The sequence below is a fragment of the Scophthalmus maximus genome, chromosome 15, assembly GCF_022379125.1.
Source record: "Scophthalmus maximus strain ysfricsl-2021 chromosome 15, ASM2237912v1, whole genome shotgun sequence".
NCBI lineage: Eukaryota > Metazoa > Chordata > Actinopteri > Pleuronectiformes > Scophthalmidae > Scophthalmus > Scophthalmus maximus.
In genome coordinates, this window is record NC_061529.1 from 6,529,278 (window position 1) to 6,547,500 (window position 18,223).

General features: G+C 46.6%; 1 protein-coding gene across 3 annotated transcripts in view; it reads left to right on the forward strand.

Moving 5' to 3' along the window:
- palm1b (paralemmin 1b) overlaps window positions 1-18,223 on the forward strand; it is a 20,391-nt gene continuing 2,168 nt past the window's right edge. The window contains exons 1-5 of one of the 3 annotated variants that reach the window (XM_035609504.2): window positions 1-678; window positions 791-1,096; window positions 12,244-12,286; window positions 13,193-13,273; window positions 17,389-17,504. In XM_035609504.2, the coding sequence (XP_035465397.1) occupies window positions 12,245-12,286; window positions 13,193-13,273; window positions 17,389-17,504 (239 nt within the window). In that variant the 5' untranslated portion in view covers window positions 1-678; window positions 791-1,096; window position 12,244. Of the gene's footprint in view, window positions 679-790; window positions 1,097-11,440; window positions 12,160-12,243; window positions 12,287-13,192; window positions 13,274-17,388; window positions 17,505-18,223 lie in introns of those variants that run through there. The other 2 variants (XM_035609503.2, XM_035609505.2) reach the window with 2 other exon arrangements.

Below are 18,223 nucleotides of genomic sequence, written 5' to 3' on the forward strand. Positions count from 1 at the left end.
TCTCCTCTGGTGGTGGCAGACCTGGATTTGATCCCAATTTTGTAGGCTGCGCGTATGTACTGTATATACCGCGTCTTTTGTCGCGGCCCTGGAGCAGACGGCCCTGGTCTCCCTTGGAGAGTCATCTGATAAGGCTGGAGGAGAGCCAGGCAGCAGGGCCCCGCGTTCTGGAGAGGAGGACCCATATCTCAGGCAACGCGAGCAGCCAGGGCCCCATTATCTCCACGAGGCAGGGAGGCGTATCCCCCCCCCCCCTTGACTCTCTCTCCCCTTCACCCGTTCACCGACCAGACCACAACCTGCCTCGGACGACGCCCCGCAGCCCGTGAGATCTGCACCGAGGGCAGGGTCGCCTCAACCGCCGAGTGCGTCTTTTGCGCTCGAGAAGGACAAAACCACCGGGCTGTTATTATTATTATTATTATTATTATACTAATTATTATTATTAGAGTCGGGCCGTGCGCGCAAAGGCTGCCCGCGGCATCCTTAACAGGGAGGGTGCCACAGTCGGGAGGAGAAGCAGAAGCAGCAGCAGCAGAGGAGGAGGAGGAGGAGGAAGAGGAGGAGGAGGAGGAACGGGCGGCAGAGTAATTCCGAATTGACGCTCAGAAATAAACAAGAAGACAACCCCGTTTGGAAGACGTCCGCGGCGGGAAAGCGAACGGGATCTGCGTCTGAGTAAGTCGTGATTTGTGCTGTGCAGTGGTGGCCGTGGCCGTGGGTTGTTTTTTTTTTTTTTTTTTCTGCCTGTGAGCTGTGACCTGGTTTTTTTTTTTGGTGGTTTGTCCAGAGGCGGCTTGAGCAGCGGCGCAACGTTTTAAGCCTCCAGCGCCGCGGCAGGAAAGCATCCTCCGACTCGGGACAGGAGGGGATGACGGAGGGGATGAGGAGAATAAGAAAACACAAACCGCTGTAGGAAATGCGCTGACGACACATGTTCGACACTGTGCGCGACGATCGCCGCATCGTTACACGGGGCCATATACAACTGACGATCCCAAGAGGCGCAGCATCCTTCACGGGGACATCGGGCGCACACGCGCGCATCCCCCGGAAAATAACACGCTCACTGTCAAAGTCAGGCGCTGATCTGGAGGTGAATTACTGGAAGAGAAAAAAATGGCTGCGTTATTATTATTATTATTATTATGATGTCATGTCAACATCCTCTGTTGCATGATGCCCCGAGGGCCGCTGCACACTCTCCTACTGTACTTCCCTGCGGACAGGACGACAGGTGTAACAGGATGGCATGTTTACGCGAAACGCCTTTGATGGTGCACCATGTCACATCGATCTGTTGTTTTGTTTTTTTAAAAGGATGTCTATATCTTTGCATCCACGGTGGATTTTCCAGTGGCGCCAGTCGTGCGCGGTAGGGAGAGAGATGCTGACTGGCTACAGAGAGCAGGGTTGTATACATTCTGTGGTGTGTGTGTGTGTGTGTGTGTGTGTTGCAATGTGAGCAGCCTCCAACATGGCGCGCATGAGCTGATAAAACCTTGGCCATTACATTACATACTCCTGTCTGGAATTTGTGCCGTGCAGTGGGCCCCGGCAGGCAGTTGGGTTTAGGATCACAGGAGAACGAGACTGTGCATCTCTTGTCAGCCCCCATGAAGCGTTTGGCTTCCGAATGCATTTGCAGGCTCAGGTTGCCACTGGTGATGGCCGGCTCCCCCCATCCATCCTCTCAGAAATGTCACGTATGGGCTGGTGTTTGTATTGTGGACCCATTTTCTGTTTCCATCTCTGATGATGTAATTGTGTTTGATCACAGCGGGTAAAAGGCGCAATCGCACAAAGAGCGTGTTTTTCGTCCATTGTTTCTCCCCCTGGGCTTCTGTCTGGTGAACCCGTGTCACTTTGTGTGGAGCACATGCTTTGTTTTCAAGATCCCCGAGTGCATGACGATAGCACAGAGTCTATAAAGACCTAACACATACCCGTTACTTTTCTGGGGACAATTCGAGTCCTCCGAGTTCTGGCAGGACATCAACTCGTCGATTGTTCTGAGGGACAGTCTACCTATTCCTGGAAATGCTTGGAAAATAAGTCTTCCGGGTGTCAATATGTGTTGAACAGGAGCCACATTTCAAGTCCTATAAGGCCACGTTTCCGTGACAAAGTGCAAGGAGGAGTTTTCGGTGTAATGATTAGATATAGAAGCTTTCAGCAATGGAAACATGTTTAGGGTCTCTGTGCCGTGTCACAGCCAACTGGCAGCCCACCGTGACTTCACCCAATTGGTTTGTGAACTGCCCTTTTGAAGTCTCAAGTTTAGCATTTTGGGCCGCCAGCGCCATCTTGGTTTTTTGAAACCAGAAGTAACCATATGTGGAGGTGCTGGGGGTCGCACGGGCCCTGACTGAGAGCTCGTCCGCTGCACGTCCACCTACACTTCCATGTGATGGACGATATTTTCCTCATAGACTTCTAAAGATTCAGACTTGCAACCATGATCATTCACCAGAATACTGACTTTTACTTTAGCTTTGGCTTCACTTTCCAGACCCAGTGACTACTTCTGGTCCGAGGTAACAGTTTGGATCCCGGATCATAACCGCTGTGTTGTGAGATCCGTGGGTTTAGTTTCAGCGTCGAACTAAATGGAAATTTGTCCTTACCCACTACAAAATACATCCACGAACTCTGTATGACAAACGATGCAGATCACTTAGTACATACATCAAAACATTACCACAGTAGAGGCATGTGCTGATCGTATTAAAGATCTGTTAGGAATATTCAAGTTGCAGTTGAATTGCTGTGAAAATTAGGAACAGGCCAGGACAAGGTGCATGGGGAGAAAGAACTTATCAGTAGCACATTATATGCTGCTGTTTGTTATTTCTTCTGTCATATTGTGCGAGTGGGACGTGTGAGATCGACCATTAGGCCTCAGCCGGGCCGTGTGTGAGCTGAGGGTCTATATCCGGGGCGGCCGCTCTGCGTTGTGTCAGCAACTCTCTCCTGGAGCTGACAGCACTTGTCTTGTCCGCCCAATCATCATCCGGCATCATGACGCTGGACAGCCACAAGTGCACGTGTGTGTGTGTGTGTGTGTGTGTGTGTGTGTGTGTCGTGTGCTTGTATGACAGTTTGTTTGAACATGTGCAGCTTTTTGTGTTGTGTGCTTTTCAGTCTGTCTTAGCATGTAAGCCAGAGACAAAAAGATGGATAGTGTGTGTGTGCGCGTGTGCATGTGTGTGTGTGTGTGTGTGTGTGTGTGTGTGTGTGTGTGTGTGTGTGTGTGTGTGTGTGTGTGTGTGTGTGTGTGTGTGTGTGTGTGCGTGTGTGTGTGTTGATGGCCGTGTCCGGGCAACGGGATGGATCTGCTTTCACCAATCTAGATAGCGTAAATGGACTGGTTACCAGCAGGTCATTCATTCCCTAATGTTGGACTGTCAGCGAAAAATTAGGTGAAATGTGAATGAGTCACAAACGCTCCTTTTTACTACACCAGCTCTGATTGCGCTCGCAGAAATCCTTGAGTGAGTAGGACTGGGACTAACTGTGCGCGCCGAGGAGCTCTTTGAAGTGAAAGTGTGCAACTGTTGCCAAAAAAAAAAGGCACACTCACCAGCAGCCCCGATAAAACACACTTAAAATAGTCGAAGGCCGTCCCAGTGACATTACAGCGTTGCTGCTGATATCCTGGCAAAAAAAAACAGAAAGAAAAGAAGCTAATTGGGCTCAAATCCATCTCTCCAACCCAATTCACACCTCAAGTCACGCCAGTTAGCACATTATTAAAGCGGCTATATTAATTATTTTTCTATAAACAATGGGTGACGTGACTATTTGTACATCCACAAGGAATTGCCACCATCTACATTTCCTCTTATTTGAGCATCTTTCAGCTGGATGCAACAAGGATGCGGTTTTCAGCAAAATACAACAAAAATAGAAAACTCCGATAAACCAAGTGGGCACGACCGAACGGAAAGTGACAACATTCGTGAAGAGCTTGTGTGAACACAGGGCAACATGTAGCTGCAGGTATACCCGCTGGATGTGTAAATAGACGGCTGTTTGCCGACACGTTTGCCCTATTGTCAGTGATTGTGTACAGATTGTTTCCACTCGCCCCCAAGTGGCCAACAGGTCGGTGAGAGCAGGTTTGAGAAAAATATTAGAGGTGATTTCTAAGTGACCTGCTGCAGCTAAAGGTTTTTATTATTTCGAATTTAAACAGAACAGCAAAACTGCATATTTGCACGACTGCAAACTGCTAAACCTTTCAGTGGCACAACTGGTTGGTACAGCGTCACAGCCAGCGGACAGGAGGCCGGTCATGGGTTCATATCCTGCCCCGGAGTGATGGATACAGCTAATTACCCTCGCCGACCACGCTGCCATTAAGAAAGCCATTTGTGCCGTGGTTATGAAAAACCAAGGCCGCTCTCGGAAAAAAAGATGAGCGGCGCGACGTTGCACAGAAGCTCTCACCGTCACTCGTCTTGTGCTGGGGAAGATGGCATCGTACGGGCGTAGGAGGAAGTGGAAGTGAAAGCTTAAGCAAGCGTTGTGACGAGAAGGAGAAACATCTGGACTCTGAGGTGTGAGATATTATTAGATAATGCTAAAGCGGCACCGTACCCATTTTTTTCCCTCTCTCTTTCTATTAATCTCCGCCGCCTCTTTTCCTCCTGGATAGTCACTTTTTCTTTTCTTTATATCTATCATTACAACCCCCCCCCCCCCCCCCCCCCCCTTACTGCTTTGTCACGACAGATAAGGCAAAGGAGGATTTGTTTTTTTCACCCTCTTCCCGGCAGAGAGTCTGTCTTCAGATAAATTGTCATTTTTAGCTCGTAAGTCGCTTTAATCTCAGAGGGGAATGTGCTCAGCACTGTGTTTGTTCATTGTGTGTGTGCGCTCGCGCGCGTGTGTGTGTGTGTGCGTGTGCGCACGCGGCCACACCCACACACTCATATGACGATCATCTGTGTTGTTGCACAGATGATATCAAAAGCACCATTGATAAGCAGCAGAGAGGGATCATCTGTCTTTTTTGCACTGCAGATAACCTTTACACACACACACACACTCGGACACATGAACATCTGGTTTAAGGCGAAGAAGGAATATGACGTCTTGTCCCCGTTGTAAATGAAATATAAGTATATATTGCTATAATCCCAGAAGAGGCTGGACAAACAATTGCGTGACCCTCTTGAGAGCATTAAGTGGGGATCGGGATCTCGCCATGAGGGGAGGCACCTGTTTGGGCTAATGGTTCCTGTGTTAATGTTCAGAGGCTGCTCCAGTAATTCAAGTGCATATGGGCTTCCTATATCCGGATATATAGCGTTTGCTGATTGCCCAGAGGTGGAGACCACACCGGGACACGAGAGACTGTGGAAGTGGCCTCTGAATATAAAAGCGGCGCTGTCAGCAGGTGAAGTTGATACTAATGCTGTTACGTCGCTTTCGCAATGTGGCGCAGACTGAGGTGAAAGTCAGCCATTAGAAACTATCTGCCCATTCCTTCATCATCCCAGTTGACCTCCCCCCAACTTCTCGAAGTACACAAACGGGCACTGTGGCGACCGACAATCAGGTGATAAATTCCTAATGTGCGAACCAGGCCAGGACGTTTGGGGATTCACCCAAGATGTTTTATTGCATCGGCCGTACTTAACATTCACATTAAGGCACGCAAGAACACCCCTACAAAGGACGCATTGTAAAAAAACGAGCCGCTCTGGAGCGGATTCAGTGTCCGGCTCTTTTGTCAAGATTCCCGGTCGCAGGCCTGTTGTTTCGCGGCTAATCCAAGTGACAACCGCAAGTGCAAAGTGGCTGAATGCGAAATCCCTGGCAGCTCGAAGTGCGCTCCAAAAATGTCTCTGTTCCGCGGCGACTCGTCCCGTGCTCCGTTGTAGGGCTGCAACTAACAGTTATCTTTCATTATTATTTGATGTGCTGATAGTTTTTTCCGTCAAGTGTCAGAAAAAGGTTATAATTTCAAATAGCTTGTTTTATTCGACTTTCAATATTCAATATTTGGCATGTTTACTTCAAAAATAATTCAAATTCAAAAAAGTTCATTTTCTGTCAATCAACAAATGAATCAATCAACTAATTTAGATTTTTTTACTTCACAATATGGACATTGCATGCAATTCACGCCATTGCGGTGTTAAATGTGGTCATGGACGTTTGTGCAATCTGTTTTCTGGGCCTTTTCTTCATTCTTACAGCGAATCAAATTCCACGCTATCAAACATCCCAACGCAGAGCGTTTCGGCGACATCACAGACGCTCTGCAGATGTTTTGGGTTTTTTCTACAGTGTACAAATCTGATCTCAGGGATCGATATGGTGCCACAAGAGCCGTAGACTCAGCATGCAATGTCTGGGTTTATAAAAAATAACACGCAAAACAGGCCGCGACTCAACGGATCCGCAGTGCGAAGGTTTGCTGTTGCAGAGGCGACGAAGGTCGAGTGTGGTCAAGTGAACAAATGCGGGCATGAGGCGAATCGATGCGGAGGAGTCCAGGAAGAACTCAAAACACGTGCCTCTCCATTAATGCGTACGTCTGAGCACTTTCAAACTGTTCCCTCATCAAACATAAAGAAGAGATACACACAAACGGTCGTGCGATGCATCATGGGCCGTTGGAGGAACCCTGTCGAGGCCGAAAATAGGTGCTGGTGTCACCAGGGTCTGAAGACCACAAACCTCTCGGGTGGGGGTGTTAGGGTCACAATGAAGAGCTATATGGAGGCGGAGAGTTTGAAAGATGTGGGAATTCACCGGGCAGGGACCTGGCTATTTAGTAGCAGTATGGATTATCTATGATCTCTTGCAAAGCCAAGTAAATGTCAGGATATTTTGGCCTCTGCTTCTTTACCCCCCCCCCCCCCCCCCCCCCCCAACAATACAAAATCATTGACGTTCTTTTATTTGTTTATCCCTGTTTGTACTTTAAATATCGAGCATTTTCAATATACCAGTTCATTTACTTCAGGCCTTCTGGAAGGCCTCAGTCGTCTCCGACCTCAGGCCACGTGTCTCTGTGCAGCTTCCCATTTGTCCTCTGGACATGGACGTTTCACAGTGTCTCACCCTCGTCTGTCCTGACAGAGCTGTTATTTATGGGCGACCTCGGGGGTGGGGGGGCGGGGGAAGGAGTCTTGCCCTCCTGATCCCTGCAATACTAACATGTGACCTCAGCGGACTTCCTCGAGTTTTTATTGGCACCGCGCTGTTTATGTTGGGCACAATTTGTGTTGCGCTCCCGATAGAAGGACGCAGAGCTGCGTGTGCGGCGGAGGAGCCGGGGGTGTTTCGCGCTGGCCTGGGACGAGGGCGCGTCAATGTGCGGCCGGGGGCAGAAACCTCGGGGAGGGGTATCGTTGTCCCCCGTGCTCCTCTCGGCCCTGGAGGAAGGAAGCCGTGGAAGTGCGGAGTAGAGACGCGGAGAAAGAAGTGCCACTCCAACACGGCGAGTGTGAAGGGGATTTGGGATTAGTTTCCCCTTTCCAGAGTCTCTGGGTTTTTCTTTTCTCAAACGCAGGGCCCGGGTCATTAAGCTCAAGAGTCATGTTCATAGTCATTGTTCTTTCTGAAGAGGAGACAGTTTTGTGCCGGGCAGTGTGTCTGTGTGTGTTTTGGTGTGTGTCTGTACGTGCTATTTAAATGGAGGATAGCCAGAAGTGACTATCTTGTCCACATCTCGATTCTTTTTACATTTTAAAAGTAATAAGTGATTAGTAGAATGGAATTAGTCTTTAACTTTCTCATTCCTGTACCTCTCCATTCTAACGTGCCTATAAAACGGGGTTTTTTCTTTGTGTGAGTGTCATTGTGTTTCATTGTTTCATTATGACTGCACAATATCAGTGAAAAGGTTCGGGCCGTTTGAATGGAACGCCTGAGTGAACACATCTCCTTTTCAGAAGGCGGGTCATTAAAAGTTACCAGAATCTGCTCTGCCATTACAACAGAAGTTTATTTGTTTGTATCATTTTTGTGCTATTAGGGGATTACGGATGAATAACTCGATTAACCTGGATGTCCTTCGGGTTTTTTGGGGGGTTTTGACTGCTTCCCTCCTCCGCTTCTGGCCTGATAACAAAACCTCCGACTCTCGCCGATTTCACTTTCTTTGAACGTGTCTCTAAGTGGCCGACAAGCCTCTCTGAACAGTTCGCCGACGCGTTCGATCCTTCAGTGCTCAGATCCATTTAGAGCGCGGCAGTGGTTTAGTTACTGTAAATTTAAATTTAAACAAGACCAGCACTGTTGCAGTGTCCAAATCCACGTTTGTAGTGTTTGTTTAAGATAATCCCAGATTAGCGGGCGACGAGACCTGGTGCAATCTGCCACTTCTGCCGACTGACAGACACACTGAGGTGCAGGATTTGAACAAAGCGGTGGCTTTTTCCTTATCGCAGCCAGGACAATATTTTGAGCACGGTCTGAGTGCGACGCTGTGATTAACGTTTAAGGGAGGACTGCATCTAATTTTCGGGTTAAGTGTATTCAGCCACAGCTCAGTGTGTGGGAAACCACTTCTTCTCGCCTTGGGAAGGAGAGCCTTGAATCCACGTTGGGCTTCAGGACAACATCCCTTCAACAAAAGATGCTCAGCAGGATTGGTGTACATTCGGCTCCATGCGGGCATTAAGATAATCGCTTTTAGGGGCATTTCAGTGCAGATAGAGAGTGTGTGTGTAGAGTGACTGCTGGTGCCAGACGACCCTGAGCACCAGGCTATTAGAAGAGGATGCTGGTGAGCTATGAAAGCGGTTAATGTGTTCCTGGAAATGCTGCGGGAGCAGTGCACTCAGCAGGGAATAGGGCCGGTCATTAGTCAGTCTCCCTCACTATTTACCTGCCTTGACATGCTGTCAAAAAACATCCATCATTTTCTTTTTACAAGGTCGTTTGCATGTCCGTCTGCCGGCGAACGCCACGGCCTCTCTCAGTCCATGTCGATCTATTGCATCCATCTCTCTCAGTGTGTCTGTGCTGGCCCCGCCCTCGCTGGACGTCTTCCATTCTTGGTCATAAAATGTATTCAAAATGTAATTAACTATGCTGCAAAGATGCTTGTCTGTGTGTCTGCCTTCCTCTTCTCCCTGTGAGTCCACAATTTATGAGAGGCATGCAGCACAAAGGACTAACTATCTTCTTTGCACAACTTTCAGCTGCGTCTCCGTCAGCGAATGGAGGTTTGCTCGGCTGTCGTCGTGTATGTCATAAATCATGACGGGGAAAAATGCGAAGTTGAAAACTATGAACGAAAACCAAAAGATTTTGGGGTTAATTGCACTTGGAAGATTAGTAGCTGGTATAGTAGCTGCAACTAACGATTTTTTTCATAATTTATTAATCTGTCGATTAATTTCTGGATTAATCGATTAGTTGTTTGGTTCATAAAATGGTGAAAAATGGCGATCGTGTTTCCCGAACCTCCAAGATGATGTTTTTGTTTTGTCCACACACCAAAGATATTTAGTTCACTGTCACAGAGGGAGGAGCGAAGAAACCGGAAAATATTAACGTTTAAGAAGCTGAAATCAGAGAATTCAGACTTTTTTTTACATAAAAACTACTTATTACGATTATCAGAATAGCTGGCGATTTATTAAGTAATTGATTATTAATCGATTAATCAATTAACTGTTGCAGCTCTAACGTTATTTAATGAAAATTGACTTGCCTGCCAATTATATGTTTTCTTTGTTAATGTGACATTAAATGCTCAGGAAAATAGAAATTCATTAATTGTTAGGTTCATTTTTTTTTCAAGACAAGTTCTTTTGAATGAGGCCTTTCGAATTCGCTGATGTATCCAACAGAGGTAATTGACATGAACGGAAAACACAACAACAACATGTAACTGCCTCCAGTCTCCTGTCAGCTGTGGGCGAGCCCCTCTCTCTCTCTCTCTCTCTCTCTCTCTCTGTCGCTCTCTCTCTCTCTCTCTCTCTCTCTCTATCGGTCTCCTCACGCTCAGGGTGACCTTTCCCAGGTCAGGATGGTCAGAGTCATTTAATAACAACAGAATTCAGCCCGGTGTCTCCCAGGCCTGATGAAATGATCCACATGAGCTCCCGGATGGGCAGTCGGCTAACTGCTGCCCTGCTTCCACTCTGTAGCCCGGGGGCTGGGAGGGGAGGGAGATTTTCGAGAGAGGAGCAGGCTATAAAACGCTGTCAGCGAAATGATGAACAGTAATCGGAAATGAGGTCTTCCGAACATAATGTTCTTTTTGAAATGGGAGCCGTGTGTTGTTATTGATTGATTAGACTTGTTTTTCGCTCATTCGTCCCGGTTGCACTCGATGCAACTCCAGGTGTCTCTTGGTTCTTATGGAAACAAGAGAAAGAGACAGAACATGTCTGTATGTACAGTGTGTGTGTGTGTGTGTGTGTGTGTGTGTGTGTGTGTGTGTGTGTGTGTGTGTGTGTGTGTGTGTGTGTGTATTGATGGGTTGGATCAGATGATTGTGGTTTCACTTTTTTTCTCTAAAGCTGCTCCATGTGATGGTGATGTGAGAGCAGTGTGGTGTGTGTGTGAATGTATGTGTGTGTGTGTGTGTGTGTGTGTGTGTGTGTGTGTGTGTATAAGCAGAGAAGCAAGAAAGGAACTCTGCATGTTACAGATCTGCTGTAAATATAATACACCCCTGAGGTCTTCTGCGTGTCCTACGGCTTCATTGATTGGACAGTGTGGACGGACGAGCGTGAAAGAACATGTATATGCTTCTTTATGTTTTCTGAGAGGGTTCAGTGCTGTGTGACTGCGTGCCTCAGTGTGTGGGAAAGGAAAGTGTAGCAATCAGAACAACCCTACAGCAAGAGTGAGATAGAGGGGATGTGGTCTATTGAAAGGTTGTTGGTTTTTTTTATTCCTCACAGTCCAAGCTTTGTAAGACATGATGCAAGCGAATGAATTCAAGTGGTGACAGCGGGGGTCCTGGACGCTCATCAGAAGGAGTCACACACTCCAACAAGTTCTCACTGGCACCGTAGAGGCCGTGGCCGGGGAGCGATTGGAGAGACGTTTTGTCATCGTCATTTCGTAAGGGGGTTTCGTTTTGGACCAGTCAAGAGAAATGAGGATCCCATATGTTGTCGTGATACGGTTTCAGTTCGGGCTGGAAAAGGCTCAGTGCAGCAGCGTGTTTGTAGAGACAGAAAATAGTGTTTGAGGCTGAACGACAAGGCAACCTGAGACTCTGAACCTCAGTCATTCAAGAAATCAGTCCATTTTTACAGAAGCAACTGTTCCGTCTCTTCATTTTTAGGGCGACGTTGCCTAGACTATGAGGTCATCCATTGGTAGGAGCTGTAAATGTTCAACGTTGTAATAAGTAGGGCAGTGATATTCATTCTCGATTCATCTGTTTTTAGGTAATCGATGAATCAATTGGTCTGTAAAATGTAAAAAAAAAAAAAAAAACTGTGGAAAAATCGATCACACGCACACGATATCTTTCAAGTTTTTTTTTTCCCGACAACCAGTCCAAATAGCCAAACACATTCAATTTACAATGATTTAAAACACAGAAAAAGCCGCAGTTATCCGGACTTCAAAGATCAGCTATTATAGGTGTGTTTTCAAAATGAGAAACAGAGTCTGCACACACACACTCGCTCTTGCACAACACAGCGATCGGGGACAAAATCGCTTCTTTTCTTTTTTTTTAATCATCAGACCACAGCTGCGTTTTTCATCAGCTGACAAATCCCATGCTCAGTGGCAAAGGGTTACATGCATACTGCAGTATTATGCAGCGTATTAGACTCAAAGTATATATCAGTAGGAACATCCAGATACAACCTGAGTGGAAACTGGCTGACGATGATGTTTGCCTGGGTTCAATGAACCATTTTTCGGGGTTACAGAACCCTAAGATACATGACCGCCGTCAGAGCAGCGGCAGTCCGCAGTCCTTTCCCTCTGGCCTCGGCCCCGCTTCCGTCCCTCCTCCATCCTGCAGCTCTGGTCTGGAACCCATTAGAGCAGGAATCTCCAGCAGCGCCCCGCTCGCACATTAGCATGCCCCTCAGTGACGGGAAAGAGACACTGATTTGGTGCAAACAGAGAGAGAGAGAGAGACGTCTAACCCCAGTCGCTGGGAAGTCGTCCGAGGGCCAATGGCCGGCGAACGAAGGTCGCGGTCGAGGAAAGGTCTGTTTGTCACTGTGTGTAACGTCGGATGCCGGTGGTTCACCTGTGGTTCTAACACACTCTCTCCCTCTCTCTCTCCATCAGGATGGCTGAGGTGTCACAAGAGGAGAAACTCCTGGCCATCGCTGTGAGTTATTTCTACGTACACAGTCGGTGTCTTCTTAATCCTCCACACAAACTCACACACACAGACACACACACACACACACACACACACACACAAAGGGGTGCACATCGGGCCACACTGCTGGCTTGTACAGACAACAAATCATCGCTGCTTGTCAGGGTCCGACTGCACGTCTTATTGACTCAACCTTTTAGATCCCATCTCCTCCGCCCATTAGCGGACATCGCAGGCTAATGCAGCGGCTCGATGCCTCTTTTCTGTCTGTCCTTGTGTCTCTCTCTTCCCTTTCATACTGTAAAGTCTGTTTTATCTTCTTCTCTCTCTTTTTGGGAGATAGGCAACCCGATAACACAAAATTCAAAACCTCATTTGGACATCCTGAAAGGTTGACTGGACTGGCCTGTATCGAAGGTTCTTCAAGTTGATTGTTGAAATTTAAAATCTGTTTAATCAGATGTCAATACCCTCAACATCCCACACACATTCCTCTATTCACTTGATATTTGAATTGGACAATATGTGCCTAGAAAAATGCATTCACATACCGTGGCTTTACACTAAAGCCGCGTCCAGACGTGCACTGATGTCCCGTTACCTTTTCCTGCCCTTTACCGGAAGGGCTGTATGTGAGAATGCAAATGTCCGTAAATGTTGCTCCGGATCTTTTCCTGCCAATAGCATTTCTGGAGAATGTCTGCTGCTGTGAAGGCGTCTGACTCGGACAATCTCCTGCTGCGTTCTTCATGTCATTTTCAAAAACGTTTTGATGATTATAGCCAATAAGATACGCGAGTTTCAGTTATAATCTATAATTAACTTATTAATGAAAACACTGGAATGATGACGTTCCTGGTATCTGCCGTGCAGTGATTGCAGAGTAATCATAACGTGTCTGTGTGGTACCAGGAGAAAAGGAAGAAGCAGACGGAGATTGAAAACAAGAGGAGGCAGCTGGATGATGACCGAAGGCAACTGCAGCATCTCAAGGTACCGTACGCACACACACACACACACACACACACACACACACACTTTTCCACATGCACACACGTTTTGCAAACGCCCCATGTCTGCTGCCATCTGTCTATTCTATTGCTTTAGGGATGGATGCATATTACTATCGTTTTTCCCTACGTTCCTGTCTTAGATGTAGCTTGTGTTGTCTTGGTTTTGGATCTTTTTCTCATCGCTGCCCTCACCTTGGCTCACGGATTTCACCACGCTGGCAACCTCTTCAAATTCACTTTCAAACGGAGCAACTGGAACCATTTCACACTATAAAATGTATTTATGAATAAACTTCCCGCAGAGTAGAACCCGATCCACTACAAGCCTCTCCATAACCCCGCCCCTCAAACTGATGGTCAGTCCCGTGGTTTACGGGAATCATGCCCTACGTGTCCGACACCCCACACAGCAACATAAAGCTCAGCGATTCTTTTCAAAAAATATCGGACCGACCGTGTGAGATACTCCCTAACTGCTGCTGTGCCGGAATGTTCAGAATGGACAGCAGATAACACCGACAGCCCCTCCGCACACTGTTTATGCACACACACACACACACACACACACACACACACTCCCTTAAACACACACACACACACACACAGACCACTCAAATCTGCATGCATGTGGACACACACTCATTATATCAGAGCCAAGGTGTGTCAGCACTATCAAAGCTATTTCAGCCCCAGACAATTCAGCAGGTCACAGATAGGAGCAAAGGGTGTGTGTGTGTGTGTGTGTGTGTGTGTGTGTGTGTGTGTGTGTGTGTGTGTGTGTGTGTGTGTGTGTGTGTGTGTTTGTGCGTGCGTGACTGTTCAAACAAATGTGCATTTGTGGTAAAAGTGCTTGTGACCTGGTCAACTGGCCTCGCGTGCTCACACTTTTTCTATTTTCAGAGTAAACTTTTGCAAATGTGTGTGTGTGTGTGCGTGCGCGTATGATCGTTTTTTGTGTGTATTGCTGCATAAAAGAACACAGAAGCCTCGGACAATGCGGAGGGCTTTGGCAGAGGAAACAGGTTTTTGTCGCACTCCCACCAACAGGAAACAGCTCTTACACCCACCGCACCCCGCTTTCGTCTTACACGCACACGCGCACGCACACACACACACACACACACACACACGCGTGCGGACACAGGGGAAGTGTAATCACGCTGTACAGGAGTATTAGAAGGCCCTTTGTGCAAACCACAGCAAGTATTGCTTTTCCAGAGGCAGCACTCATGTGGAAAACCCAATAAATATTTCAGTTTATACACATTTTCATAACGACGTACCTGCCCCACCATTAAACCACACTAATAGAGGATCATACACACACACATACACACACTCCCGGTGCAGACAAGATGGTGAGAAGTGGTGATACAGCGTAGTTAGCACAGAAAGCATGAATGGGATTTCTGGTTTTAATTAGCAAGCCATGGCAGATGTGATGACGCAAGTAATGAAAACCTCTGAATGTCAACATGTTGATCTGAATGAGGGATAGAGAAAGAAATGGGCAGCAGTTTCACAGAGTCATTTTAGTAATAGCTTTATTAGTAATAGTTTTGTGGGGTTTTTTTACTACTTGTTTGCTTTTTTGCTGAGCGTTAGATGAGAAGAGGGAAGTTGGTTGGCCCAGCATTAGGATTGGAAAAGGGGGAAACGGATGGCCTACTTCAATTGTAAAGCTCCATTATTATAGTAATATTTACGCAGAGCTATTTTCAGCATGATCTCCGGAAAATATTTCGAAAATTGTGTCCAGGCGTGTTCCGGACTTTGCCGTCCACCTATGAGGAACCTATCAGGAGATTGTCCGAGTCAGACACGTTCACAACAGCAGGACAATTTCCAGAACATTCGGACGAGAGGTGTGGAGCCTTTTGCAGAGAGCCCACTCGCTCACCACGTACCCCCCCCCCCCCCCCCCCCCCCCCCCCGGAAGAGTTCAGGAGAATGTGCGGACTTCACTGCCCGTCCTAAAGCTGTACAGACACAGACGTGGGTTCTAAATCATGGCACAGAATGTTTAGCCCATTCTCTTAAAAGCAAAAAAAACATTTAAAACCAACGTTTTAAATGCCATGGTTGACAGAATGATATGACTTGCGTGGACTGGATCACTTTTTTGGCGTATCACTTTGTCCATGGGGAGATGCTGGATGAATTTCAAAATGAAGCTCTTGTCCCTACAGCTGTTCAGTGTGTGTGTGTGCGCGCGCGTGCGTGCGTGCGTGCGTGTGTGTGTGTTTGTGTGTGTCACAGTTCCGCCCTTTGTCTGCTACGTTAGCAGCTTTTACTCCAAAGAACAATGGCGAGAGAGACGTAGCTTCAGCACTCCAGCTTTACGACCGTCTGTGCAGACTGTGTGTGTGTGTGTGTGTGTGTGTCTGTGTGTCTGTGTGAGTGTGAGCGCACGCGCTTGCATGCGCATGAGTGAGAACATTAGTGATGTCAGGCATCGGGGTAGTAAGGTGTGGCGAGCGAGAGAGCGAGCAAGACTGTCAGAAAGTGAGAAAGAGAGGGAGAGGGGGAAGTAGGGTTAGATCCAGTGCCCATGAGACCATGCAGGGCCGGGGTATGAAGAGTGTTGAGTTACACCGTGTGAGCATGGACTGTAAAGCTCTGTGCAGCCGGGTGGCTGCGGCTGAATTCCTCAGCGACTGAAGTGAGAGTTAAAACAGAACAAGGGGCACTTCCACACATAGAGACAGATACTGAGATGCACCACAACGTTCAACCTAACCTAACCGGAGTTCATGAACTTCGTGACGGATAGAGATGCACGCAAGAGAGGGAGAGAGGAAGGGGTGGGTGGGCGAGCCAGAGAGGGAGGGGGAAAAATATGGGGGGAGTTTTTTTTTCTGTAGAAAATCTCGTTGCATCACTGGAGAGGAATTCCATCCAGCGCAGGTCCAGATTTTTCAGTCAGGCTCGTGAAAACAAGAGCTTTCTTCTCGCACTTTTCCATATGGCCAGGCAGGGTTGTGTCTCGCTGCATGGTCCAACAGCTGCGCCGTTATATTTACCTCGAAGCATGCCAAGTGTTCGCTTTGATATTAGCTTATCTACAGGAGGGAACTTGGACGGGGAGTCGAGATCAGGGTACTGGGGCTGTTTGGAAACCGGTGAACGAAATAAACACATGCTGAAAGGGAGCTAAGGAAGGGAAAGGCAAGAGAAGTGAAAAATCCAACAGAATGTGTATAAAATAAAAAAAAGAATCCCTGTTGTGGTTTATGCCAATTAATATTTAGGCTTTTTTAGTTGTGTTGCAATGGAAGTAACTCTATTTACAGTAAGCATGATTAGGCTCATCATTTACAATCATCAAATCTAGTCACAGATTGTACATTGGTGTCAGTAAAAAGATACTCTTGTTGTTATTGTCAAGAGCCAGGAAATGTTTGATGTGGTTTATGAACTGCTTTGTTTTTATCTCACAGTGAATCGTCTGGATTTCAAATCCAATGCCCGATTCAGCCTAGTAAGAGAATGATATTGTCTTTTTGTCTTCTTGTGTCCGGTGCCAGGCGCCTTGATGCTCTTGGCAACAACTGGTTGGCAGTATAGTTGGAAGTGTGTGACAGAATAGCTGAGTGGCAGCAGTCTGCAGACAGGCGGCCGACGCGCTCCCTAGTATATTTTTGTCGTAGATTAGCTAAAGGGCTCGTCGTTCTCGCGCAGTGAAAGTGCCACGAATCGCTTCAGAAGTTTTTTTTAGAAGGAAGTGAAAAACAAATTGATCAGCTGCTCCCGATAAAAGACGTCCGATCGCAACGTGTATTTTGACAGAAGTAGTGTTTATGAAAAAAAGTCTACATTTTCTGATTTCAGCTTAAATGTGAAACGTGTCTTCGCCCCGCTATGATGAAATAAAATATCATCTTGGGGTTTGGGAAACAGGATCAACATTTTTCAGCATTTTATGACATTCTATGGACCAAACAACTTTTTGATTTATCGATGACCACACTCAAACACCAAACACATGGAAATTTCTGGGGCAGTTACAGAAAAAACACATTCCCCCTTTTAACCATTATTACCAACGTTTTTAATGTTAAAGTTGAAATATATATTTGCTGTGTCCACTTGCAGTCGAAGGCACTGAGGGAGCGCTGGTTGTTAGATGGAGCTCCAGCGGAGGAGGAGACCCAGAAGCGTCTGCATGAGGACGAGGTGAAGACCAAACTCCTGGAGCAGGTCATCCTCAGGTCAGCAGCTTAAAACCTCCGCATGTCCAATCTTTGAAACCGTCTGTCCAGAACATTGTGTTATTCGCAAGTGAACGGTCAAAAATGTTTTGTTGTTGTCGTTGTGGTGGTAAAATAGTAGGCATGGACACATTTGTTGCTAATGAAAGTCTGTAAAAGGCTGGAAGAATAAAACTGTAGTCTCACATTCTTCAAACCACAGCCGTATAAATTGTGGAGTGGAACGCTTGTGCTGCACTAGACGACAACTAGAAACAGAGGTGGTGGATGTCTGTGGCTAATATGCTTTTGAACTGCCGCCACAGTCGGGATAATGATGCTTTTGATGTCATGTGATGTGTACTCCTGAGACAAATCTCAAGAAATTCGATTTGATTTCAATCAGGTATTTAGCCACAAGTAATTGCATTTTTTCTTCTTTTTTTTTATTAATTGATGTGTGTATGTCTAGGTACCAGATCCAAGCATATAAAGTACATGAACATATTGTTTGTTTTGTTTGTTTGTTTGTATTGTTTGTACATTTTAATGTTTGCTTTCAATAGAAATGGGATTGGCAAATGGTTTAAGGGCATTGTCGGCAATTTTTCATCATCATTTGTTTAATTTGTATACTCAAAGTATATGCTGTGTATTAGATTATAATATATGTGGTGTAGCGGAATTACATATTCATTTTAATCATAATACAAATATTTTTCTTGTTTGTGTGTGTGTGT